The 25,089-nt window shown below is 62.6% G+C and overlaps 2 protein-coding genes across 12 annotated transcripts; one reads left to right on the forward strand and one right to left on the reverse strand.

The window, feature by feature from the left end:
• The first annotated feature begins 2,342 nt into the window (after positions 1-2,342).
• Positions 2,343-12,142, forward strand: RAP1GAP (RAP1 GTPase activating protein). Of its 6 annotated transcripts, none has more exons than XM_064678743.1 (22): positions 2,343-2,443; positions 4,013-4,204; positions 4,291-4,333; positions 4,451-4,489; positions 4,591-4,776; positions 6,179-6,273; positions 6,350-6,428; positions 6,535-6,588; positions 6,671-6,754; positions 6,831-6,931; positions 7,005-7,134; positions 7,661-7,816; positions 7,893-7,964; positions 8,046-8,132; positions 8,655-8,792; positions 9,674-9,742; positions 9,819-9,928; positions 10,005-10,076; positions 11,521-11,611; positions 11,693-11,774; positions 11,892-11,959; positions 12,042-12,142. In XM_064678743.1, the coding sequence occupies exons 3-22, from the start codon at positions 4,295-4,297 to the stop codon at positions 12,048-12,050; spliced, it is 1,761 nt and encodes a 586-aa protein (XP_064534813.1). In that variant the 5' UTR covers positions 2,343-2,443; positions 4,013-4,204; positions 4,291-4,294; the 3' UTR covers positions 12,051-12,142. The 6 variants fall into 6 exon arrangements, with proteins under 6 accessions (XP_064534813.1, XP_064534816.1, XP_064534817.1 ...); XM_064678746.1 differs by having other exon boundaries at positions 2,358-2,443; positions 4,128-4,204; positions 4,286-4,333; XM_064678747.1 differs by having other exon boundaries at positions 2,364-2,443; positions 4,128-4,204.
• A 2,922-nt stretch (positions 12,143-15,064) lies between these two features.
• Positions 15,065-24,218, reverse strand: ALPL (alkaline phosphatase, biomineralization associated). Of its 6 annotated transcripts, none has more exons than XM_064678778.1 (12): positions 24,089-24,218; positions 23,148-23,222; positions 22,956-23,075; positions 21,065-21,180; positions 20,282-20,456; positions 20,020-20,195; positions 18,329-18,472; positions 18,155-18,224; positions 17,077-17,211; positions 16,107-16,298; positions 15,871-15,990; positions 15,065-15,750 (listed from the first exon to the last, which is right to left on the reverse strand). In XM_064678778.1, the coding sequence occupies exons 2-12, from the start codon at positions 23,200-23,202 to the stop codon at positions 15,500-15,502; spliced, it is 1,554 nt and encodes a 517-aa protein (XP_064534848.1). In that variant the 5' UTR covers positions 23,203-23,222; positions 24,089-24,218; the 3' UTR covers positions 15,065-15,499. The 6 variants fall into 6 exon arrangements, with proteins under 6 accessions (XP_064534848.1, XP_064534846.1, XP_064534845.1 ...); XM_064678776.1 differs by having other exon boundaries at positions 23,148-23,236; positions 24,089-24,206; XM_064678775.1 differs by having other exon boundaries at positions 23,148-23,326; positions 24,089-24,205.
• Positions 24,219-25,089: the final 871 nt, after the last annotated feature.

Below are 25,089 nucleotides of genomic sequence, written 5' to 3' on the forward strand. Positions count from 1 at the left end.
GTTGAGCAGCAGTTGGTGTGTTCGGGGCGAGGGGGTGTCCCCGTGATCCCATAGATCCCAACCATCCTGCTCCATCCTCCTCTTTAGGACAACCCTGTCTTTGATCCACTGTCAGGCCAGCTTGGAAGTGCAGGAATTGGGACTGGGTGAGGAATGTCTGACAGACAAGGAATCTTTATTGATTTGACCCCAAATGGGAGCTGGGATCTGCTTCCCAAACGTCCCCCAGGGCCGCATCCCTCTCCACATCCCTCTGCCACTTCCACACCTTGGATGATCCAAGAACCACCTGGGCTCTGGGAACTGGGTTGGGGGTTTTTTTAGAAATTTGGGGTATTTTAGTGACTCTGGAGAACATTTTCTTCCAGGAGTGTTGGGACAGCCGGAGCCAGCGGGGGGTGCAGGTGGGAGGCGTTTCCCATGGGAAGAGGGGGTTTTTCCCCCTTTATCCTCGTTTTTCAGCAATGCACTAATTATGATTATTTTTAACATCTCCCAGCAAGGATTTCTCCCCATTAATATTTAGCAGGAACTATCCCACTTCCAGCCTGATCCACACCAGGCACTGCTGAGGGATCTCTGTCCTGAAATTCCAGGTTTCCTCTTCCTTTCCAGCCTTTTCCCTTGTTTCCCTGGAAAAACACGATGTGGAGATCACATCAGTTTCATTTTGTCAAGGTTTGCAGAAATTTGGGATTCAAGAAGAGGGGGGAGGGGCAGAAATCCCATCCCCCAAAACTCCACTAGATTTGATTTCCAAGGTTTGATTTCCAAGGTTTTATCCGAAGAATTCCAGCTGTTCTTTGCCAAACCCCCTCCTCCCTGTCCCTGCTGCGTTTGGGGGTGAAGCAGCAGCATTTGAGGGGCTCTAAAGCTCCTAAAAAGTGGGGGTTTTGGGGCATTTGGACCCAAGGATTCTTTCCCAAGGTACAGACATGAGGAATTCCATGTGCTGAAGCCACAAGAGGTTTTTTCTTCCCAGCCTGAAGCACTCGCTTGTGTACATATTCCTTGGAAATTCCATCTTTTCAAGTTGCTGTTCATTTTTTTTAATGTTATATATATATATATATATAAAAAAAAAACCAAAACACAAAAATCTCTTCCTTGAGCTTATCCTGTTGTTGTGGGAAGCGATCCGGGGGGCCCTGGGGGTGTTCCGGGGCCGCGGCGGTTCCGGCAGCGCCGGATCCTCCGGGGGACACAAGTCCCAGGTGTGATCCAGGGCCCCGTTCCTGTTTTGTCTGTTATTTGCAAATATTATCGGATTAAAGTTGTCATTGGAGCCATGGCAGCCTCGTTGCAGTGCAGACACGTGGGATGAGGGTGGTGGAGCAAAGGGGGGGGTATCCCATAAATCCCACTCTGAGCTGTCCCAAAAAGGGCTGCGGGGTGGGATGGGAGCGAGTGGGATCCTGCTGGAGTGGGAATCCCCCCACCCTTGGCACAGGGTTTATGGAGCCCTGGCCCTGACACATCCCAGCTGCTGTGTCCTCAGGGGGTTCCATGTCCCCCTGGCGTGCCAGCCCCCCTCTCCTTCTCCCCTGGAGCCGATGCCAGCCCCTCCTTGGGGGTCCCCGAGCTGGGGGGTCACTCATGGCCTGGGTGCTGGTGGGGGGGAGAGAGGGGCCTTGGGGGAATGGGGGAAATTAGGGTTGGGGGGGGTCAGGAATGGGGGGTTATGGGTGGATGGGGTGCCCTAAGTGCCAGGGAGGGAGGGATGGAGGGGGTGCCCTGGGTGCTGGGGGGAATTGGTTGAGGGGGGTCCCTGAGTGCCAGGGAGGGATGGAAAGGGTGCCCTGGGTACCAGGGGGTTATGGATGAGGGGGCTACCTGGGTTAGCAGGGATGGAGAGACTGGGGGTGGGAGAGGGCCTTGAGTACCAGGGATGGAAATGGGAGTTCCCTGAGTACCAGGAATGGGGGGAACAAAGGGTGGGGAGGTATGAGGGGGGGCTGCTCTGGGTCCCAGGGAGGGATGTGGGGGGAACCCCGCGAGCCAAACTGGGAGGGGGGTGTGGGTGATGGGCAGAGCGGTGCCCGGATACCAACCGCGGGCAGGGGGATGGAGACACTTCCCGGGGGACAGGGAAGGGTTGGGGACCTGTGCGCTGGGGAGGGAGGGGACACCCAGGGGGTGACATCAGGGATGGAGGAGGATCCCCGGTTCTGGATCCCGGTGCTCGGTTCCGGCGCCGTTTTGCCGGTGCCGGTGTCCGGCGGTGTGTCCGCGGTGCCGGTTCCCGGTGCGGTGCCTGGTTCATGGTGCCAGTGCCGGTTCCCGGTGCCGGTTCCCGGTGCCGGTTCCCGGTCCCGCCGCCCCCGGAGGGGCCGCCCCGCCCCGCCGCACGTGACGCTGCGCGGTGGCAGCGAGCGCCGGGGCCCCGCTCGGCTCCGCTCGGTACCGGCCCCGCTCCGGGACCGCCCCGGCCCCGCCGCCCCCGGTAAGTGCCGCCCCGAGGGGACCGGGCACGGGGGTCCCCGCAGAGAACCCCCCCCGGGGTGTCCCCCCAGCCCCGACGCGGCACCGGGGGGTCCGTCCGCCGGTGACCTTCAGTGCCGCCGGTACCGGGGGAGGGGATGGCGGGGGGATGCTCCGGGCCTGGGGGAGAAGGACGCGGGTTGGGGAGGGGGCGGGAGGGACGAGTCCCCCATTTACCCCCGTCCGTCCCCACAATATCTCCCCCACAGTTACACCCTGCATCCTGCCCCCCTCAAACCTACACCCCCCCCGGATACCCCAAAATCCACCTCCCCCCGTTCCTGCCCCACATCGTTTTCTCTCCCTACCCCAGTCTCCCCACTCTGTCTCCCATGTTCCCTCCCCTAAACCCAGCCTGTGCCCCCCAGCCTGGCGCCACATTTAGGGCACCCCCCCCCCCAGTGCTACCCCCCACCCTCCCCGGGACTGCCCCCCAGTTTGGGTGCTGGGAGGGGGGGTGAGCGATAACGGAGCCCCCCAAGGACCCGCCATCCCCGCGGGGTCACGCTGCGGCCCAGGGGTGCCACGGGTCGCGTTTGCAGAGGGTCGCGCTGGCGCGGGGACGGGTGGCGGTGTCGCATTGGCACCAGGGTCGCCTTGGCACGGGGACAGCGGGGTCGTGCCGGCTCGGGGCCGGGTCACGCGTGCCCCGGGGCTGTGCCGGGCTGCGGCTGTGTTTGCACAGGGCTGGGTCGCACCCGCACCGCGCCGGGTTTGCACCACGGCCGTGTTTGCTCAGGGACGGGGCTCGGCTGCACCTCCTTGGTGCGGGCACGGGGACAGCGGCGCGAGGGTCCCTTTGGCACCGGGGGCGTCATTGTGTTTGCACGGGACCGGGGCACGTTTGCACCAGGGCTGTGCTTGCACCAGTGTCGCGTTTGCACGGGGACGGTGGCGTTGGCACAGGGATGATCACACCAGCACGAGGAGGGTGGCATTTGCACGGGGACGGTGACATTTCCACAGGGCTGGTGACACTTGCATGGTGGCCCTGGGCCTGTCACATCCCGGCCCTGTCCCCACCCTGGCGTGTCCCCGGGGAGGTCCCTGCCAACCCCCCCCTCCACCGTGCCAGCCCTCCCTCCTCCCTGCCTGGAGCTTGTGCCCGTGGCACGGGGATGGCGGCACTTTGACTGCGTCGGTGACACTGGCATGGGGTTGGTGACACTGGCACGGGTATGGTCACATTGACACGGGGTCAGTGACACTTGCACGGGGATGGTGACGCTCGCACGGGGATGGTGACACTGGCATCAGGTCGATGACAGTGGCACGGGGATGGTCAAATTGGCGCGGGGTCGGTGACACTTTCGCGGGGTCGGTGACTCTCCCGGGGTCGGTGACAGTGGCCCGGGGCGGGTCCCGGTGCCCGGCGCTGTCCGTGGTGCTGCCCCCGCGCCGCCGCCTCCCGCCGGCAGAGGGAGCCCCTCGGGTTGGGGGGGTGGGTGCGATGAGTTGGGGGGGTCTCAGCGGCCGGACCCCCCCATGCAGTGACCCCGCACCCCCCGCTCCCGCCCCCCCCGGCCCGCAGCCGGGCGGCCCTGGCAGGGTGGCCCTTGCCCCGCTGCCATCCCTCAGTTCCAGGGGTGGCACCGCTGCCCGGGCGTCCCGGCGAGGGGTTGTGGGGGAGTTCTCCTCTCCCCCAGGAAGCGCCATGGGCCCCCCCGGACCCCTTCACACCACCTAGACGTGTCTCCAGCCAGCACCACCACCCCACCCCCAGGTAAGCCCCCATGGGGTGCTCCCCACCCAAGGGTGTCAGTCCCAGGGGGGTGACGGGCACCCACAGTCCCCGTCTCCCCAGGGCAGCAGGATGGCCCAGCAGCGCCACGCCGTCCCTCCGCCACTCAAGGTAGGTGTCACTGGGGTGGGGGGCACCCAACCAGCACCCAGAGGAGCCAGCATGGCCATCACCCGCTCCAGTAGCCACAGGTACCCCCATGGCCATCACTCGCCCCTTGTCTTGCAGACGGAGGAGGATTACATCCCCTACCCCAGCGTGCATGAGGTAGAGCACCCACCCCCTCCAGAGAGGGGTGCCAGGGCCGCTGGGTGGGTGTGGGGGGGGTGGGTGGGTGCCCAGAGCACCCACCATGGCACTGGGTGCAGGTGCTGGGTCGGGAGGGGCCGTTCCCCCTCATCCTCCTGCCACAATTTGGGGGTTACTGGATCGAGGGCACCAACCACCAGCTGAGCGGGACCCCCGACTCACCCCCCACCCCGGCCCCCGGCCCCCGGGCAAAGCTGGAGGGCAACCACACGGCCAAGATCTACCGCAAGCACTTCCTGGGCAAGGTGAGGCCTGAGGGGCTGCAGGCGTGGGGGCTGGGGGTGGGAGGATCACCCCATGGATGTGGGTGGGCATGGGTATGGTCACAGAGACCTCATGCACATGGGTGCTCGTGCATAGGGGTGCTCATGGCCATAGATGTGGGGACCCCATGGAACTGGGTGCTCATGGACATGGTACCCTAATCCATGGGTGCTCATGGGTGTGGGTGTGTGCTCCTATGGGTGCAGAAGCCCCGTGGGAATGGGTGCTCATGGGCCTGAGTGCTCATGGAGGTGGATGTCAGGTATCCATGGGCATGGGAGCCCCACGATATGGGTGTTCATGTACATGGGTGCCCCACGACAAGGGTGCTTGGGTGGGTGGGTTCCCCATGGGTATGGATGGGTATGGGCATGGAGACCTCATAAGCATGGATGCTCTTGCATGTGAGTGCTCCTGGACATGGGTGCCCCATGGATATAGGAGCCCTGTGGAACTGGGTGCTCATGGAGGTGGGTATTGGGTATCCATGGGCATGGGAGCCCCATGGGTGTGGGTGCTCAGGGACATGGGTGTTCATGGGTGTGTGTATTTATGGGCACGGGTGACCAATGGCCTGGGTGTCCCATGGACATGTGTGATTATGCATGTGGGTGCTCCAAGGGGATGGGTGCTCCAAGGGGATGGGTGCTCATGGATGTGGATGCTCAGGGACCTTGGTGCTCCATGGGTGGGTGAGTGTGGCTGTGGATGTCCATGGGCATAGGGAACCTACAAGTGTCCATAGGATGGGTGTCCCATGGACATGGGTGCTCATGGATGACAGTGCTTGAGGACATGGGTACCCCATGGGATGGGTGCTCATGGACACGGGTGCCCCGTGGGTGCCCCATGAGTGTGCACAGGCATGGGGTCTCCATAAGCATGGGTGCTCATGGGTGCTCATGGGTGCTCATGGGTGCTCATGGACACGAGCACCCTGTGGGGACAGATGCTCATGGACACGGGTGCCCCATGGATAAGGTGGCCCATGGGGATGGGCCCTCATGGATGATGGCGTCCATGGGTATGGGTGCTTGTGGATGATGGTGCTCATGGATACGGGTGCTCATGGACACAGGTGTCTCATGGACATGGGTGCTCATGCACGATGGTGCTCATGGATGTGGGTGCCCCATGGATGATTGTGCTCAAGGATATGGGTGCCCCATGGACATGGGTGCCCCATGGATGATTGTGCTCATGGACATGGGTGCCACATGGATATATATGGGTGCTCATGGATGACGATGCCCATGGATATGGGTGCCCCATGGACATGGGTGCTCATGGATGATGGTGCTCACGGACTGGGGTGTCCCCCATCCCGGGTGCCCCCCATGAGCCCCCGCTGGCCCGGCCACGGTACTTGGCCCCTCCCCACAGGAGCACTTCAACTACTACTCCCTGGACCCGGCCCTGGGCCACCTCGTCTTCTCCCTCAAGTACGACGAGCAGGAGCACCTCCACCTGCTGCTGCGGTGAGTGGGGTGCGGGGGCACCCACGGGCGCTGCCTGGGGGCGGGGGTGCCCCCTGACCCCCTCCTCGCCCCACAGCACCCGTGCCCGCACCCTGCACGACGTGGTGCCCATCTCCTGCCTGGCCGAGTTCCCCAATGTGGTGCAGATGGCCAAGGTGGGTGAGGCCCCCCATACCAACACCATGGGTGCCCCCCAAATGCCCTTGGCAGCACCCATGGGTGCCCCCCGACCCCCTTATGGCATCACCCCCCTTCCCACAGCTGGTGTGTGAGGACGTCAACGTGGATCGGTTCTACCCTGTGCTCTACCCCAAGGTAATGGGGTGTGGGGAGGGGGGCACATGGGCACCCATGGGTGCCCTCCACCCCCAACCTCTGCCTCCGCCCCACCCCGCAGGCCTCCCGCCTCATCCTCGCCTTCGACGAGCACGTGCTCAGCAACCACTTCAAATTTGGGGTCATCTACCAAAAACTGGGGCAGGTACAGGGTGGGGTGGAGTGGGGGGGGTCAGGGGGGTGTCCTGGGTGGGTGCTGCCACCCACCCCACTCCCCACAGACCTCAGAGGAGGAGCTTTTTGGCACCACGGAGGAGAGCCCAGCCTTCGCCGAGTTCCTCGACGTCCTGGGCCAGCGGGTGCAGCTGCGGGACTTCAAGGGGTGCGTGGGGGGTGCTGGGGGGGAGGGGGGCACCCGTGGGTGTTCAGGGTGCCTGTCTCACCCACCCACCCAGGTTCCGGGGGGGGCTGGACGTGACCCACGGGCAGACGGGCAGCGAGTCCGTCTACTGCCACTTCCGCGACAAGGAGATCATGTTCCACGTGTCCACCAAACTGCCCTACACCGAGGGGGACGCCCAGCAGGTGGGCACCCAGGGGTGCTGGGGGGGTCTGTGGGGGGCCACGGGGTCCTGGGACACCCAGGGGTGCTGAGGGGTAAACGGGGAGCAAGGGTTGGGGGAACACATGGGTGCTTGAGAGAGATGGGGGTGTAGGTGGTCCTGGGGCACCCCCATGGGTGGGAGGGCTGGTGGGGCATCAGTGGGTGCTGGGGGGGTATCTGCGGGATGCAGGAGACTCCTGGGGCCCCCATGGGTGCTGGGGGATTGTCTGTGGACTACAAAAGCTCTAGGAACACCCATGGGTGCTGAGGGACATCTATGGGATGCAGAGGGCTGGTAAGGCATCCATGAGTACCAGGGGAAAAATATGGGGTGCAAGGGGCTGGTGGAGCACCCATGGGTGCTGGGGGGTGTCTGTGGGATTCTGGGGTCTTCCATTCCCTTTGGCCCCATGGTGTGACCACCCTCTGTCCCTCATACCTTGCTGTGCCCCCCCTCCTCCCCACCCCCTGTTCCCCATGTCCCTCCGTGGCTCCCCGTCCCCACAGCTGCAGCGGAAGCGCCACATCGGGAACGACATCGTGGCCATCGTCTTCCAGGACGAGAACACGCCGTTCGTGCCCGACATGATCGCCTCCAACTTCCTCCACGCCTTCGTGGTGGTGCAGCTGGAGCAGGGGGGCACCCAGGGCACCCTCTACAAGGTACCCCCTGTGCCTCAGCGTCCCCATCCCCATGGGGGGCCCTTGGGGTGTCCCGTCACCCCTCCGCCTGCCGCAGGTCTCGGTCACCGCCCGTGACGACGTGCCCTTCTTCGGCCCTCCGCTGCCCGACCCCGCCGTCTTCAGGAAGGTGAGCGCCCGTGGGTGCCACTGGGGGGGCCCCGCTGGCACCCCCACCCACGCACCCACCCAGGGCCCCCTCGCCCCGCAGGGCCCTGAGTTCCAGGAGTTCCTGCTGACGAAGCTCATCAACGCTGAGTACGCCTGTTACCGGGCCGAGAAGTTTGCCAAGCTGGAGGTGCGGGCATGGGGTGGGGCTGGGGGGGCACCGGGGGGGTAGGGGGGCACCCGGGGGCAGTCTGGCTGGGAGGGGGCTGGGAGGGCCGTGGGGCACAACGTGGGGCACAACGTGGGGCTGTGGAAGCTGGACATGCCGTGGGGGTGCTCGTGGGTGGGCAGGGGGCAGGTGCAGTGCAGGGGTGGGCAGGGAGCGGGTGTTGTGGGTCCCCATGTGGGTGGGTGAGTGCGTGGACAGGGGTATTGTGGGTGGTCTCGTGGGTGCAGTGGTGTGGGGGGGCGGTGGGTGCCCAGGGTGGTCTCGCGTGGGCGGCAGCAGCGCAGTGCGGGGGGGGTGCAGAGTGCGGGGGAGGGGGGTGGTCCTGCGTGGGTGACAGATGTGGGGTGCGTGGGTGGGTGTCTCACGTAGGCGCAGCCGTGCGGGGGTGGGTGGGGGGTTGGTCCCGCGCGGGCTCAGCGGTGCGGGGGGTGGGTGCGGGGGGTGGGTGGTCCCGCCGGGCTCAGCCCCGCGGGGTCGGGGCAGGAGCGGACGCGGGCGGCGCTGCTGGAGACGCTGCACGAGGAGCTGCAGGCGCGCAGCCAGGCCATGCTGGGGCTCGGCCCCGATGACGAGCGCCCCGACAACGGCGCGGCCGCCCCGGGCTTCTTCGAGTCCTTCAAGGTGGGGGCGCGGGGGGGTCACGCACTCCCCGGACCCCCGCACCCAGCACTGTGGGGGCCGTGCCCCTCCCTGGAGGCCGGAGCCGGGACCCCCCATGTACCCCCTCACCCCCCGGACACCCCGATGTGTCCTCCCCCCGCCAGACCCCCCCGGGGTCGCCTGAGAAAGCCCCGCCTCGGACACGCCCCCTACGCTCTGGCCACGCCCACCGCCGATTTGTGAGTGCGGTTGAGGCCACGCCCTCGTCCTGAGACCACGCCCCCTCCTTAGGATGTCACGCCCGTTTATCATAAGCCACGCCCCCGAGGCGGCCCCGTGCCTTGCTCATCACCATAAACCACGCCCCGTTCTAAGCCACGCCCGTTCCATTGGCCCCGCCCATCTCCTGCCCCGCCCCCTCCCCGCAGCCCCGTTCATTACGCGGCCACGCCCCTCCCGCTGGCCCCGCCCCCGGTGTCCCCCCCACTGTCCATTGCCCCCCCGGTGCCCACTGTCCCCCTCGGTGTCCCCCCGGTGCCCACTGCCCCCCCGGTGCCCCCCGGTGCCCGCTGCCCCCCACGGTGTCCCCCCGGTGCCCACTGCCCCCCCGGTGTCCCCCCGGTGCCCATTGTCCCCCCGGTGTCCCCCCGGTGCCCACTGCCCCCCCGGTGCCCCCCGGTGTCCATTGCCCCCCCGGTGCCCCCCGGTGTCCATTGTCCCCCCGGTGTCCCCCCGGTGCCCACTGCCCTCCCACGGTGTCCCCCCGGTGCCCATTGTCCCCACGGTGTCCCCCCGGTGCCCACTGCCCCCCCGGTGCCCATTGCCCCCCCCCCGGTGTCCCCCCGGTGCCCACTGCCCCCCCGGTGCCCCCCGGTCGGTCGGTGACGCGGTGCCTCCCGCAGTCGCTGCTGGTTCCCGGGAGCCGCCGGGGTCGCCGCGGCAGCGCCATCGGGCTGGGCTCGGTGGAAGAGGTGGGTCCCCGCGGTGCGTGCCCCCTCCATTCCCTCCCCCCGTCCCCGGTGTCCCCCCGTTAACGGCGCCCCGCAGGCGCTGCTGGTGCCCGGGAAGAGCCCGTCCCGGCGGCGGCCCGGCCCGCTCGGCTCCCGCCGCTCCAGCGCCATCGGCATCGAGAGCATCCAGGAGGCGCCGGCCGGCAGGTGAGCGGTGTCCCCTCCCCGTGCCCCCTCGCGGGGTCCCCTCCCGCCGTCACCTCACTGCCACCGCCCCCCGCAGGGACGGCCCCGCCGCCCCCGAGGGCTCCGGCTCCACTCACAGCTCCCCCGAGAGCCGCCGGCACCACGACAGGTCCCCACCGGGACACGGGGGGCCCGGGGACGGGAGGGGCGGCACCGCGGGGGGAAGACACGGGGGCTGGAGGGCACTGGGGTGATGTGGCAAGGGGATGGGGTGGCACCGGGATGCGTGGCACCGAGGCGGGGTGAGATGGGGACGGGGCGATAACAGGGTGACACGGGGGCTGGAGGGCACTGGGATGGGGCAGCACAAGAACAGGGTGACACTGGGACATGGTGGCACTGGGGATGGCGTGGCACCGGGATGGGCTGACACAGGGACACGGGGATTGGCAGTGCACCCCTTGGAGGACACTGGGATGGGCAGTGCAAGGACAAGGGGCACTGGGATGGGGTGACATCAAGGTGACATGAGCACTGAAGGGCGCTGAGATGGTGCAGCTCAAGGACAGGGTGGCACTGGGATCGGATGGTACCAGGATGACACGGGCACTGGGATGGGGCAGCCCAAGGATGAGGTGGCACTGGGATGGGGTGACATCGGGGTGACACAGGGACAGGGTGACATGGGGACTGGAGAGCACTGGGAAGGGATAGCACAAGAGACACTGAGACATGGTGGCACTGGGGATGGCATGGCACTGGCATGGGGTGACATAGGGGCACAGGGATTGGCAGTGCACCCCCTGGAGGACACTGGGATGGGCAGTGCAAGGACAAGGGGCACTGGGATGGGATGACATGGGATGGAGTGGTACCAGGGTGACATGGGGACTGGAGGGTGCTGGGATGGTGCAGCACAGGAATGCGGTGGGCCAGGGTGACCTTGGGGTAGAGTGACACTGGGATGAGGTGGCACAGAGACAGGGTGACATGGGGACTGGAGGGCACTGGGATGGGGCACGTGGGATGGGATGGGATGGCACTGGGACAAGGTGGCACAGGATGGCACAGGAACCATGGGGACAGGACACCAGAGGGATGGGGTGTCACAGGGACAGGGTCACTCAGGAGCCGAGTGGCACAGGGCCTGTATGGCACAGGGACAAGGTGGCAGGGGGCTGTGGGATTCAGGTGGCACTTGGGTGTCTTGAGCGCAGGGTGGTACAGAGGGGTGGCACAGGGACACATGGCATGGGGACAGGTTGGTGTGATGACAAGGGATATAGGGGCAGGATTGCATGGGGCTGGGACATCCGAGGGATGGGATGGTGTGGGGACAGGGTGTCACAGGGATGGGACATCCCAGGCATGGGATGGCACAGGAATGCAGTGTCCTGGGATGGGGTGGCATGGGGACGGGGTGGCACGGGGACGGGACATGCCAGGGGTGGGATGGCATGGGAATGCAGTGTCCCAGGATGGGGTGCCACAGGGACGGGGTGTCCTGGGGCCAGCGCCGCATCACGGCGGGCCATGGCAGTGGCCACGGGGCGCGGTGCCAGCCTGTCCTGGCCTTGAGGACTGTCCCTGGCCACGGGCACTGTCCCTGGCAGGGCCGAGAAGCCGGAGCCGCCGGATTTCTCCCGCTCCTCCTCCAGCGCCAGCAGCTTCGGCAGCGCCGCTGAGGAGCCCGAGCCGGGCCGGGTATGGGGTGCCCAGGGGACAGGGGGGTGCTGGGGGGGCCGAGGGGGGGACAGCACCCCTGTGACCCCCCTGCCCCCTTAGGAGAGCCGCTCACCCTCGGGGACCCACCGCAACGCCTTCCCCGACACCCCCTGGCCGGATGACCCCCCTGGGACCCCCACAGGTACCCCCCGGGAGCCCCTGAACCCCCGGAGCCCCCCCAGTAGCCCCTCACCGGGGCGTCAGGGCCCCACGGGCTGGGGGTCCCCCCGGGGTGCTCATGGCCCCCCCTTTCCCCCAGGCCGCCGCCCCCCCGACTCCCCCTGCCCCGAGATCAAAATCCAGCTGGAGCAGCCCCCCCACAATCCGGTGAGGCTGTGCCCCCCCCAGCAGTGCACCCCAGTACGGGGGTGCCCACACTGGGGTGCCCCCACTGATGTCCCTCCCACAGGGCTCATAGTCACCCCCCCACCCGCGGGGGGGTCACCGCTTCGCCCCCCCATTCCCCCCGTGTGCCACCCCCATGCCAGGAGCTGAAGCCATCGTCCCCGGTGCAGGATTTGGGGGGACCCCCAAAAAATGGGAGTGTCCCCCCCCTCCAGACAATCTCTGTCACCCCAAATACCCCTCGGGGGAGGGGGGGTGATGCACCACAAAGGGCCCCCCCTCTGCCGTGACCCCAAAATGAGGAGCGGGTCCAACCCCAGCATCACCCCCTTCCTACAAAAGAAATGGGGGTCTCAAATCCAGGGTAACCCCAAAGTGGGGCTCCCCCTCCCCACCTTTATTTTAAGGGAGAAAAGCTCCGGAATGGGTCGGAGGCTGGAATTGGGGGGAGGGGAGGATTATTTTTTCACACCTCCCCAACTCGTGTTTGTGTTTCCCGTGAGTCCTGTATAAAATAAAGGTTTATTTATCGCTACAGCGGGTGGGCCCCAATATCTGGGTTGAGGGGGGTGTCCCCAAAACCCCAAACATCAGCGCGGGCTATAAAAACATCCCCAAATTCACCCATTCTGGGGGCCATTTAAGCCAAATTTTGAGATTTCCCAGCAGCCAGGCCAAGCAAAGCCTTTCTTTGATGCTCCCTATTTTTGGGAGGGGGCTGTGGGTACCCCAAAATACGGCAGGCAATGGCTTCACTGCCCCCCCAAACCCAGCCTCTGCTTGGCTCCCGTGGTCAGCCCGGCGTCGGGAGCGGCGTTTGGCCGCGGCCCCGGTGGCCGCCGGCGTCCTGCCAACCCCCCGGCCAAGAGAACGTGGTTCCCCCCCCCGAACCCCCAAAAACCACGCGGCACCCCGGGAGTGGTTAAACATAGCCCGGGGCTGCCGGAGTTCTGGGAAGTGCCGGCGGTGGGGCTGTGGTTGGGATCCGGCGACGCCGGCAATGCCGGGGGGGGAGCAAAGGGTGCCGGGCAAAGGGGGGTGTCAGAGCCCCCCCAAACCCAACCGACTCCCCCCCCCCATGAAGGGCCCTGGTTAATGAGGAACCACGTTTTTAATTATGAAATTGGTGAATGAATAAAAAAATAGGGGTGGGGTTTATTTAGGGGAGGGCTGGAGGGTCCGAGAGGGGTTCGGAGGTGCTCGGGGGGTTGTTGGCAGTGCCCAGCTCAGCTGGGGCGTGCAAGGGCTGCTTGTGGGGGGAATTGGCACGGGAACGTGGTGTTGGCTCAGCCAGGGCAGGGCTTGCAGGAGCACAGGGACCTCCCGTGCATCCCGTGGGGGGTCACACGGGCACGGGGAAATCTGCACGTGCAAGGAGTGTTTGGCACGAGCACAGTGACATTTCCACGTGCCGGGCACTGCACACACGTGGTGGCTTTCGCAGGTGCCCAGTGGCATTCCACACGTGCAGTGACACCTCTGTGGGCACCGGGGCGTGTCACACGGGCACCGGGACTCTCGCACGGGGACATCTGCACACACAAAACACCTCATGCACGGGCACAGCGACCTTTGCACGTGCACAGGGGGGTCTCAGACGTGCACGGTGACATTTGTGTGTGCAGGGAGCCATCTGCTCCTTGCAAGGAGCAAGGTCCTTCCTTGTGCAAGGTCCTTCAGGTCAGCGCACAGTGACCTTTGCACGTTGCACTGTGGCATTTTGCACGTGCAAGGAACCCTTTGCACAAGCACAGTGCTGTTGGCACGTGCGTGGTGAGTTCTGCATCTTCCCCGTGGCACTTTTGCACGTGCACAGTGACTTTTGCACAATCCCAGAACCACTTGCACGAGCCCAGCGACGTTCCCACGTGCCAGGCACCGCACACACGTGCAGAGTGGCTCTTGCACGTGTACCCGTGGCATTTTGCACGGCACCTGCTTGTGCAAGGAACCATTTCTAGTGCACAGGAACCCTTTGCACAAGCACAGTGACATTTCCACGTGCAGGGCACTGCGAGCCAGTGCACGGTGACCTTCACACGTCGCACTGTGGCATTTTGCACGTGCGAGGAACCCTCTGCACAAGCACAGTGCCACTGGCACGTGTGTGGAGAGTTCTGCATCTTCCCCGTGGCACTTTTTGCACGTGCAGAGCAACTTTTGCAGGAGCACGGTGGCATTTGCACATTGAAGGAATCCATTGTACGTGCACAGCGGTGTTTGCCTCTGCACAAGAACCCTTTGCACAAGCGCAGTGACACTTTCACGTGCCAGGCACTGCAAGCCAGCACATGGTGGCTTTCACAGGTGCCCAGTGGCATTTTTTTACGTGCACAGGGACATCTGCCCTTGCACAGGGACATTTGCACGTCCAAGGAGCGCTTTGCACAAGCACAGTGGCATCTGCACACGCACAGTGCTGCACGTACGTGCACGGTGACTTCTGCATGTGCACGGTGACATTTGCACAGTGACATCTGCACAAGCACAGTGACATTTGCACATGCAAGGCACCACTTGCACCTGGACAGTGGCTTTTGCACGTGCAAGGCACCCTTCACACAAGCACAGTAACAGTGTCACACGTACACAATGACTTCTGCACGTGTGTGGTGGCACTTGCACAAGCACAGTGACATCTGCACGTGCCAGGCACTGTGCCCAGTGGCATTTCACAAGTGCCCAGTGGCATTTGCACACCCCAGGCACCTCATGCTCAGCTCTGGCAGTGCTGGCACGTGCACAGTGGCGTCTGCACAGTGACATCTGCACGAGCACTGTGACATTTCAGTGACGTTCGCACACTCCCAGCAGCATTTGCACACCCAGTGCCCCTCTCCCAGTTCAATCCTCGCTCCCCCAGCACCCTGTGAGCTGCACAAGACCCCTCCCCTCGTGACCCCATCTCCTAATTGCCCCCTAATTACCTCGACCTAATGGAGGGGGCGTGTCCCAGCGTGTCCCACCCACTTTGCTGCCCTCGCCTTCCCCCCTCCCAACCTCCCCAAGATCCCTCCCGGGGCAGCAGATTGCCTCAACCCAAAGGATTTTTAAAGCAAAATAAATCACTGAGGACACAACAAAAACTAAGTTTAGGGACAAATTAACCTGTTGAGTTAATTTTTTTTCCCCATCTTGGCGTGGTTTCTGGCTCCCCACACATGTGACGAGCTGGGCAGCGGGGTCAGTCCTCAGCCAAGGGACATTTGGGAGGCATTTTGGGACCCAGCCCCATCGCGTTCCGCTCAAAGAGGGGGTTTTATCCACCGAGGCTCCAGCTGCCATCCCAAATCCCACAGTGGGTTTGGGACAGGGCAGGGAACGCTGCTAATTATAGGGAAGGAACCGTGTATTTACAGAGGCAGCTCCCAGCACCAAACCGCCGGCGGCTGCTTTTGCTCCGCTGAGTCTCTCTGTTCTCCTTCTCTCCTCTTTCCCGGGCGCTGCTCTCCACAAAAAAAACATAAAAAGGGGGGATGAATTAAAAATAAATCCCCCTCCAGGCGATCTGCAAGAGGCACTTTAGCAGAGGAGGACGAGGAGGGCGAGGAAGGGCAGGAGCAGGGGGGCGGCGAGGCGGGCGCCAGCGTTGCAGTGGCCGCGGTTGGAGCCGATGCAGGCGGCGTAGGCCATGGCGTGGGGGATGTAGTTCTGCTCGTGGACCCCGTGGAGCAGGTGGGCCATGGGGCCCTGGGCGAACACGGCCACGTCCTCGCCGCCGTGGGTCTCCTGCCGCAGCGGCACGGCCGACTGCGCCTGGTAGTCAGCGTGTGCTGGGGGAAGAGTTAGGATAATTAAACCAAAAATTAGAACGATTTAAAACAACAACAAAAAAAGAACAATATAGGCAAGCTGGGACAATTTTAAGGGGTTTTGGCCCAAGGCAGACTCACCAAAATCCACAGCGGAGACGTTTTCTCGCTCGCCCGCCACGATTTTGTAGCCGGGGCCGTTGCCGTAGAGGATGGAGGTGAAGGGCTTGCGGTCCACGTCGCTCTGCATAGGGGCCAGACCTGGCGGTGGGGGCACAGTCAGCGGGGTGGGACGTCCCCACGGTGTCCCCACGGTGTCCCCACGGTGTCCCCAGGTCCCGAGGTGCCCCCCCCAGGTGCCCCGGCCCCGTGCTCACCGAAGATGGGGTTCCCGCGGGGGGTGTAGCCGCCGAAGGTGAAGACGTGCGAGTGGTCGGCGGTGACGACGCTCAGGGTGTCCTGTGCCGACGTGAGGCGCGTGGCCAGGCCGATGGCCCGGTCCAGCTCCACGGCCTCGTGCAGCGCCTGCTTCGCCTTCCCCTCGTGGTGCCCGTGGTCGATGCGGCCGCCTGAGGGACCCGGCGCCGCTCGGCATCACCCCGGAGTTCCAGCCCCCGGAGTGTCCAGCCCCCGGCACGCTCCTCCTCCCAGCTCTGCACCCCCCTCACACCCGCTCTTGCACCCCCCAGTGCGTGTTTATTGCCCTTTGCACCCCAATCACCCCCTTTATCCTCCCCTTTTTACATTCCCCATCCTCCCCTTTTGCACCCCCATTCCCATTTCTCCTCCTTTTTTCATCCCCATTATCCCCTCGCTTTGCATTCCACGTCACCCCCATATCCCCCTTCCTACATTTCCCCATATCCCCTTTATCCCACCTTCATGCATCCCCCATCAACCCTTTATCCTCCATCCCTGTTCTCCCTCTTTGTTGCACCTCCATCTCCCCATTATCTCCACTTTTGGTACCCCATCACCTCCTTTGCCATCCTGTTGCCTTTTCTATTCCTCACTTTTTACACCTCCTCTTTACTCAATCCTCCTCTTTTGGCACCTCCCCTTTTGCACCCCATCACCCCCTTTATTCCCCCTCTTTGTACCTCTACCACCCCATTTACCCATCCCCCTCTTTTTGCATATCCCCTTTTGCACCCCCCATTATCCCCTTTAATCCCCCTTTTTGCACCCCCATCACCCCCTTATCCTCCTTTTGCACCCCCTTTTGTCCAGTCCTTCCCTATTTGCACCCCTCTTTTTGTGCCCCCCATAACCCCCTTTTACCCCCCGTTTTCTCACCCTCCATCATTCCCTTTTATCCCCCATTTTTGCACCCCCATCACCCCCCACCTTCAACCAGGAGGAAGAAGCCGCGGGGGTTTTTCTGGAGCATCCTGATGGCCACGGCCACCATCTCGCTGAGGGAAGGATCCGTCTCGTTGTTCCTGTCCAGCTCGTACACCATGTCCCCGGGCTCGAAGAGGCCTGGGGGCAGGGACAGTGCTGGGGACATCCTTCCCCCACCAAAACAAAAAGGGAGGCCAAATCCTGCTCCTCGTGCTGACTCAAGCATTTCACAGGCCACCGTGGGAGATTAGATAGGAACTGTGGGATAGCCCTGGCCCTTCCTTCCTCCGGCCCGGATGGATCCCACATCCCGGCCGGGCTGGGAGTTGCACCACTGGCAAAAAGCCTGCATTCCTAGGAGGCAGATGCATCCCAGGGTGGGGGTAGCAGCCTCCTTGGGGGTGTTACAGCATCTCTTTGGGGCACCAGCATCTTTGGGAGGAATACTGGAATCCCTAGGAAGGGGAGTAGCAGCATCCTCAGGGGTATAACACCATCCCTTTGGGGTCCCAGCATCCCCAGGGTGGGGAGCAGGATCCTGGGGGAGTACCAGCATCCCTAGGGTGGGGTCCAGCATCTTTGGGGAGGGGTACCAGGATTCCTGGGAGGTAGAAGTATCCCTAGGAGGGGGAGTAGCAGCATCCTTGGGGGCTTAACACCATCCCTTTGGGGCACCAGCATTCCTAGAGTGGGTATCAGTATCCTTGGGAGGGGGTGCAGCATCTTTAGGGGGTACCAACCAGCATTCCCAGGATGCAGAAGCATCCCTGGGGAGGGGGGAAGTAGCAGCATCCTTGAGGGCATAACAGCATCCCTTTGGGGCACCAGCATCCCCAGGAGGGGGAGTACCAGCATCCCCAGGGAAGTAGCAGCATCTTTAGGGGGATACCAGCATCCCTTGGAGGTACCAGCATCGCTGGGTGTGAGGTCCCAGTATCCCCAGGGTGGGATACCAGCATCCCTTGGAGCCAGCACCACCCTTGGGGGGATAACTGGCCACTCCAGCCACCCCAGCACAGCCCAGGGGTCCCCCCCAAAGCACCCAGTTGAGGTTGGAGCATCCCTGGGTGCTGGGACTCACCCAGGAGGAAGTCGACACGGCTGAGGTTGAGCGCCAGCAGCTCCCGCCGGTTCCACACGTACTTGGCAACCTGGGGACAGGCACTGTCACCTCCCCATCACCTCAGCCACCCCCAGGGCTGCTCCCTGGAGCACTCCAGCCCCCAGGAATGGCTCTGTAGGGTCACAGTGTCACCTTGCCAGGGGGTTTGGCCTCCTGCCACGCCTGGACGAGGTTCCTGCGGTCCAGGCGGGTGCCCCGGTGCTTCTCCTCGCGGGGATACTCCACGTCACTGGCGTTTTTGGGGAACATGTATTTCCTCCCTCCGCCCATGATCACCTGCAAAAGTGGGGAGAAAATGTATTTTAAAAATAATTTTTAACTATTTTCAATTTTTGAGGGGTTTAATGGGGGGGAAGACCCTGAGGAGGCGGAGCGGGATGTCCAGGAAAACCCCAGCGTTGAGGATGAAAACACCCGAGGAATTTCACCTCGCTCAAAATAACCCTGAATCTCTTCCTATTAATTAAAACCCAGGACAAAAATAACCATTTCCAGCAGGGAGTTTGGCTTTTTGGCTATTTTTTTTTCCCCCTTCTGCGGGAAGGATGCTCCACATCGGGATCCCCACATGAACCCGCCGGGATGGAGCCCCATCCCGTGGCTCTCCCTGTTTGCTTTGGAGCCTGATTTATTTGGTCTCTGTTATTTATAACCCAGCAGAGATTTTATGTTTTTTTTGTATTTCCCCCCCTTTCTCGGTGTGGAAGGTGAATTATAAAGCTGCAAAACACCAATGCCAAAATTATTAAGGCGAAAAAAAAAAGGGAAAAAAAATCTTTTCCCCACTATATAATTATTTCCAGCCTGGGACAGAGTTAAAATTATTTTAAAGGGAAAAAAAATAGCAAAAGAGGCTATTAAAGAGCTAAATAACAGGCTGGGATGTTTTGCTTTGGGGCTATTTTGAAGGACAGAAGAGGATTTATTTACGGGGCTGAATTTCTGCATAAATCCACAGCGAGGGGCAGATCTGGGGGGGGAAAGGGAGAGTTTTGGTCCTGGGAAGTATGGGAAGGGCAGGGGCTGCTGTGGAGGAGGGGGTCTGGGGCTCTGATTCTGTATGGGCTTGTGGTCCAAGACCTGTGTCTGATGGGGTTCCTGGTCTCATGTGCACACAACAGTCCTGGTACCCCACCCATGGGTGGTCTTGGTCCCACAGCTGCTGGGGGTTCTGGATGTGTCCCCATGGGTGGTCCTGGTCCAGTATCCACTGGGGATTCTGACTCTGCACCCATGGGTGGTCCTGGTCCCACAGCTGCTGGGGGTTCCCAACTCTGCACCCATGGGTGGTCCTGGTCCCACATCTGCTGGAAGTTCTGGATCTGCACCCATGGGTGGTCCTGGTCCCACAGATGCTGGGGATCCTGGCTTTGCACCCATGGGTGGTTCCAGTTCAGCATCTTATGTGGATCCCAACTCTGCACCCATTGGTGGTCCTGGCCCTGTATCTACCCACAGTCCTGGCCCTGCACCCATGGGTGGTCTCAGCCTCACATCTGCAGGGGTGGTCCATGCCCTGTACCCACTCACAGCCCTGGCCCTGCATCCCTTGGTGGTTCCAGCCCAACATCTCCTGGGAGTTCCAGCTCTTCAACCACTGGTGGTTCCAGCCCAACATCTCCAGGGGGTTCCAGCCCTTCAACCACTGGTGGTTCCAGCCCAACATCTCCTGGGAGTCCCAGCCCTTCAACCAGTGGTAGTCTTGGTCCCACAACTCCCCATGGCCCCGTTCCCATCCCCGGATGGTTCCAACCCCCACCCCAGGTGGTCCTGGTCCCGTCCCTGCTGGCTCCAGCCCACACTCCCGGTGGCCCCATCCCTACCTCGATGTCGGGAATGTTCTCCACCAGCTGCCGGGCGATGTCCTTGCAGCCGCCCTCCAGGGCGTCCGGGGGCATCTCCCCGTCCGAGTACCAGTCGCGGTTGGCAGAGTGGGCGTAGGCGGCGCTGGGCGTCGCGTGGGTCACGCGCGTGGTGGTGACGATGCCCACGGCCTTCCCTGCACCCCGAGCCCAGGGGACAGCAGTGAGAACAGCCCCAAAGCTGCCGCTTCACCCGCCCCCCCGAGCGCCCCCGGCCCCTCACCTGCGTCCTTGGCCCAGCGGAGGATGGAGGTCACCTCCTGGCCCTTGGTGGTGTTGCAGCGGTCGCGGGTGACGCCGGCGCTGACCCCCAGGGTGCCCTCGTTGGCTTTGACCCCGCACAGGTAGGCAGTGGCCGTGCCAGCGCTGTCGGGCACCTGGGCATTGGTGTTGTAGGTCTGGAGGGGTGGGAGGTGGAAAAACCACAACTGTTATCACCACCATCGTTATCACCATCGTTATCACCAATCCTTATCACCAGCGTTATCACCACCATCATCCCCACCCATCATCATTATCCCCACCCTGGAGCTCCCCTCCCTGGGCTGTTTTGCCTGCATGGGCCCCCATCCCACCTGTGCTCCCCATCTTTTGCCCCTAAGCCCCTGTTTTGCCCCTCAGCATGGTGGCACAGCCCCCCCCCCCCGCATTTTGCTACTTTTGGCCTTCTTTCAGCCCGTTTTTTGGCAGGGAGAGCGAAGCCCCTGCCACAGGCACCCTCAGGGGGCGAACAGGGATGGCCACGACTTCCAATTTAGTTATAAAACCCAGTGTTTTGTTCAGCAAAACGACCCCAGGCGAAGCGGGGGGGGGTCCCGTGGTGTCCCGCAGCCGCCGGGCTCCTTCTGCCCCCCCTCTCTGTTCCCATGGCCAGCCCTGGCACAGCCAGTGGGCACCGGACCAGCTCCCTGCGCCTGCCCCTGACCTAATTTCGGCTCGGTCGATGCCGCCCGCCCGTGACCTTGCGGTGGGTGCCGGGTCCCCGCGGGCGCCCCGGGGGGCTCACCTTGGCCAGGGCCACGTAGGGGAACTTCTCCATCTCCAGCAGGCTCTCCTCACCCTGCCCGTGCTGCAGCTGCCCCTTGAGGATGCGGGCGGCCGTGACCGTGGAGACGCCCATGCCTGGGGGACACGGGGCAGGGACAGCTGAGCACGGGCAGCACCAGACCCGTTCACACCAACCCCGTCTGTCCCAGCCCACTGCAAATCCATCTTACTGCAAGCCCAGTTTACCCCAGCACTCACTTTCCTGCCAGCCCAGTTTATTGCAGCACCCAGTTTATCCCAGCACCCAGCTTCTTGCAAATCCAGTTTATTGCAGCACTCGGTTTTCTGCAAGCCCAGTTTATTGTGCACCCAGTTTGCCACAGAACCCAGTTTATTGAAGCACCTAGTTTTCTGCAAACCCAGTTTATTGCAGCACCCAATGGTTTGCAAGCCCAGTTTATCGTGCACCCAGTTTACACCAGCCCCCAGTTTTCTGCAAGCACAATTTATTGAGCCTCAATTTTATCCTAGCACCCAGTTTTCTGCAAGCCCAGCTTACCGTGCACCCAGTTTATCCCAGTGCACAGTTTATTGAAGCACCCAATTTTCTGCAAGCCCAGTTTATTGTGCATCCAGTTTATCCCAGCACCCAGTTTATCCCAGCACCCAGTTTCACTGCAAACCCAGTTTATTGCAGAACTCAACTTATTGCAGCACCCAACTTTTTGCAAATCCAATTCATCCCAGCACAGTTTATCCCAGAACCCAGTTTCTCCCAGCACTCAATTTTTTGCAACCCTCATCTATTCCAGCACACAGTTTATTGCAATCCCAGTTTACCCCAGCACTCAATTTTTTGCAGTCCCAGTTTATCCCAGTACCCAGTCCATTGCAGTACCGAAATTCCTGCAAATCCAGTTTATCCAGCACCCAGTTTTTTTGCAAACCCATTAATCCCAGCACCCAGTTTATCACAATCCTAGTTCATTGCAGCACCCAGTTTATCCCAGGATCCAACTTATTGCAACCCAGTTTATCCCAGGATCCAACTTATTGCAACCCAGTTTACCCCAGCACCCAATTTCACTGCAAACCCAATTTATTGCAGCACCCAACTTACTGTAAATCCAGTTCATCCCAGCACCCAATTTAGCGCAAACCAAATTTACTGCAGCACCCAGATTTTGGTTTGCAAATCCAGTTTACCCCAGCACCCAGTTTATTGCAAATCCAAGTTACCATAGCACCCATTTTTTTGCAAGTCCAGTTCATTCCAGCACCCAGTTTATCCCAGCCTCCAGCTTCTTGCAAACTCAATTTATTGCAGCACCCAACTTCTTGCAAACTCAGTTCTATCCCAGCACATACCTTACTGCAAACCCAGTTTTATCCCAGCACCCAACTTCTTGCAAACCCAGTTTTATCCCAGCACCCACCTGCTTACAAACCCAGTTTACCTCAGCACACACACCTTACTGCAAACCCAGTTTACCCCAGCACATACCTTACTGCAAACCCAGTTTACCCCAGCACATACCTTACTGCAAACCCAGTTTACCCCAGCACATACCTTACTGCAAACCCAGTTACCCTAGCAAAACCTTACTGCAAACCCAATTTATCCCAGCACCCACCTGCTTACAAACCCAGTTTATCCCAGCACCCACCTGCTTACAAACCCAGTTTACCCCAGCACCCAACTTCTTACAAACCCACTTTACCCCAGCAAAACCTTACTGCAAACCCAGTTTACCCCAGCACCCACCTCACCTCAGCACCCCCTTTTCCACGACACCCAACATATCCCACTCCCAGTTCACCACAGCCCCCACTTTACTGCACCCAGTTCATGGCACCCCTGTCCCCCCCAGCGCCGCTCCCCCAGCCCAGGGTGGGTGCCCCCATCTCACCATCCCCCAGGAAGAGGATGAGGTTCTTGGCCACGTTCTGGTTGAGGCGCTGCAGCCTCAGCGCGTTCCGCAGGGTCTCCTGCGCCTGCCGCCGCCAGTACTCGGGGTCCTTTTCCCTCTCTGTGGGGAACCAGGGTCCATAGCACCCAACAGCACCCGCTGCCGGGGTGCCGCCCCCCAAACGTCACCTACCGGGGACCAGCGATGCCGAGCAGAGCTGGGCGAGGAGGAGGAGAAGAGCCTTCATCGTGCGGTGCTGAGCGGGTGCTGCACAGAGAGAGCCGCGGGTGGCACCCGCTCGTGCCTCAGTTTCCCCACCGAGACCTTCGCCCCGGGTCAGCCAAGCGGGGACAGAAGGAAACGCCCCTTCCCTGCGCAGTCACCGATGTGACCCCCTGGGGACACGCCGGCTTCATGGGACCTCACCTCACTGTCACCGACCCGGGCTGGGGGACGGTGGCGCGGCCCCCATGGCACAGCGGGGTCCCCGCTACGTGGCCAATGTCCCCACCATGGCTGAGTCCCCATTGCATGTTGGGGTCCCCACCACATGGCCATGTCCCCATCCCATATGTGTCCCCATCCCATGTCCGTGTCACTGCTGCACGTCTGCATCCCCATGGTACACCCCTGTCCCCACGGCGTGTCCCGTCCCCTGTGTGTGCCCGTGTCCCCAGTGCACCTCCATGTTCCCTTCACACACCCCTGTCCCCGTCCCCGGCCTGTGCCCCCATCGCATCCCCATCTCCGTTGCACACTTGTGTTCCTGTTGCACACCCATGTCCCATCACACACCCATGTCCTTGCTGCATGTCCGTGTCCCCATCTCGTGTCCGTGTCCCCACCAAATGCCCGTGGCCCCATCGCACACCCACGTCCCTGTGGCACCCCCGTGTCCCCATCCTGTCCATGTCCCCATCAGAGCCCCACGGCACCCCCGTGTCCCTGTTGCACATCCACGTCCCCATCACCCCCCGTGTCCCCATGGCACCTCCGCCTCCCATCACCCCCCGCATCCCCATCGCACCTCCCCTCCGCTGCTCCCCCCGCTCCCCGGCACCCCCCGCTCCCCCGGGGTGGCAGCGGTGGCCCGGAGGGTCCTTACCGGAGAGGGGAGGGGGTCGCACACGTACCCGCACAAACTTGGGTCCCGACACCCACGTCCCTCTGGGCGCCGTGAGGAGGCCGGGCCGGGGGGACCGCGGGCCCTTAAATCCCCCCGCACCCGGCCTTCGCCTCCTCCTCCTCCTCCCCTTCCTCCACCCTCCCCCCGCTGCCAGCAAGGGGCGGGCGGGGGGGTGACAAAAGGCCACAAACTGGGCTTACTGGTGCCCTCTGCCGGGTTATACTGGGAGGACTGGGAGGACTGGGGAGCAGCAAGCCTGGCTGTGGGAGTTGGGCAACCCTCCCCCGCCACCCCGGGAAACTGGGGTGAATTGTGGTGCCCCCCTGGGGGGTAGATGTGTGTTTTGCCGGATTTTGCATTATTTTCACCCAAGCCGTGCCAGCGACACCAGCGAGGGGCTGTGCTGGAGGTGATGGTCCCCCTGCCTCAGTTTCCCCACGCGGGCTCCTGCTGAGGTCCACAAATAATCCCTGCTGCGACCCCGCGGCGTTACTGTAGGTCCTACAGTAAACACGTGGTGACAATGGCGGGGGAGGTGGTATTGACCTCCTCCCCTGGCTCAGTTTCCCCATCGCGGGGGTCCGGGGGGCCCCGTGCCCCGCGGGGCCGTGGGTGGCCTCCCAGAAGGTGGCGGTCTCGGCCCAAAAATCCGCTCCCCGAGAGTGTCAGGGTGCGACCAAGAGCGCCCCAACGCCGCCCCGGCGCCACGGGATGGGCACATCCCCCTGCGGACCCCCCACATCCCTCCGGAACCCCTAAATCCCTCCAGCACCCCCTTCTTCCACCCCTCATCCTCCCTTCACCCCTTTCAAGCCCCCCCAAGCGCTTCCCCAGCCCAGCAAAGCCATTTGGGTGTGATGAGCGTGTCAGTGCTCAGTTTGTCGGTGCGGTGCGAGCGGGGGCGGGGGTTGTGGTGGCACCGCGTGTCCCCGTGCCTGTCCCGCTCCTGTCACCGCTCCTGTCACAGCCGTGGGTTGCGTGAGGGTGCGGAAAAGCTCCCTCTTGCAC

The sequence above is a fragment of the Pseudopipra pipra genome, chromosome 22 (assembly GCF_036250125.1).
Source record: "Pseudopipra pipra isolate bDixPip1 chromosome 22, bDixPip1.hap1, whole genome shotgun sequence".
Taxonomy (NCBI): Eukaryota; Metazoa; Chordata; class Aves; order Passeriformes; family Pipridae; genus Pseudopipra; species Pseudopipra pipra.

Bases quoted from the DNA above. Each gene is read 5' to 3' on its own strand.
- ALPL (XM_064678778.1), bottom strand. From the start codon at position 23,202: ATGAAGGCTCTTCTCCTCCTCCTCGCCCAGCTCTGCTCGGCATCGCTG. The intron at 21,181-22,955 runs GTGAGATGGGGG...CGTGTCCCCCAG, and splicing joins CATCCTCTTCCTGGGGGATG to GCATGGGCGTCTCCACGGTC. The intron at 20,457-21,064 runs GTGAGCCCCCCG...CCACCCCTCCAG, and splicing joins CCTACGTGGCCCTGGCCAAG to ACCTACAACACCAATGCCCA.
- RAP1GAP (XM_064678743.1), top strand. From the start codon at position 4,295: ATGGCCCAGCAGCGCCACGCCGTCCCTCCGCCACTCAAG. The intron at 9,743-9,818 runs GTGGGTCCCCGC...GGCGCCCCGCAG, and splicing joins GGCTGGGCTCGGTGGAAGAG to GCGCTGCTGGTGCCCGGGAA. The intron at 10,077-11,520 runs GTCCCCACCGGG...TGTCCCTGGCAG, and splicing joins AGCCGCCGGCACCACGACAG to GGCCGAGAAGCCGGAGCCGC.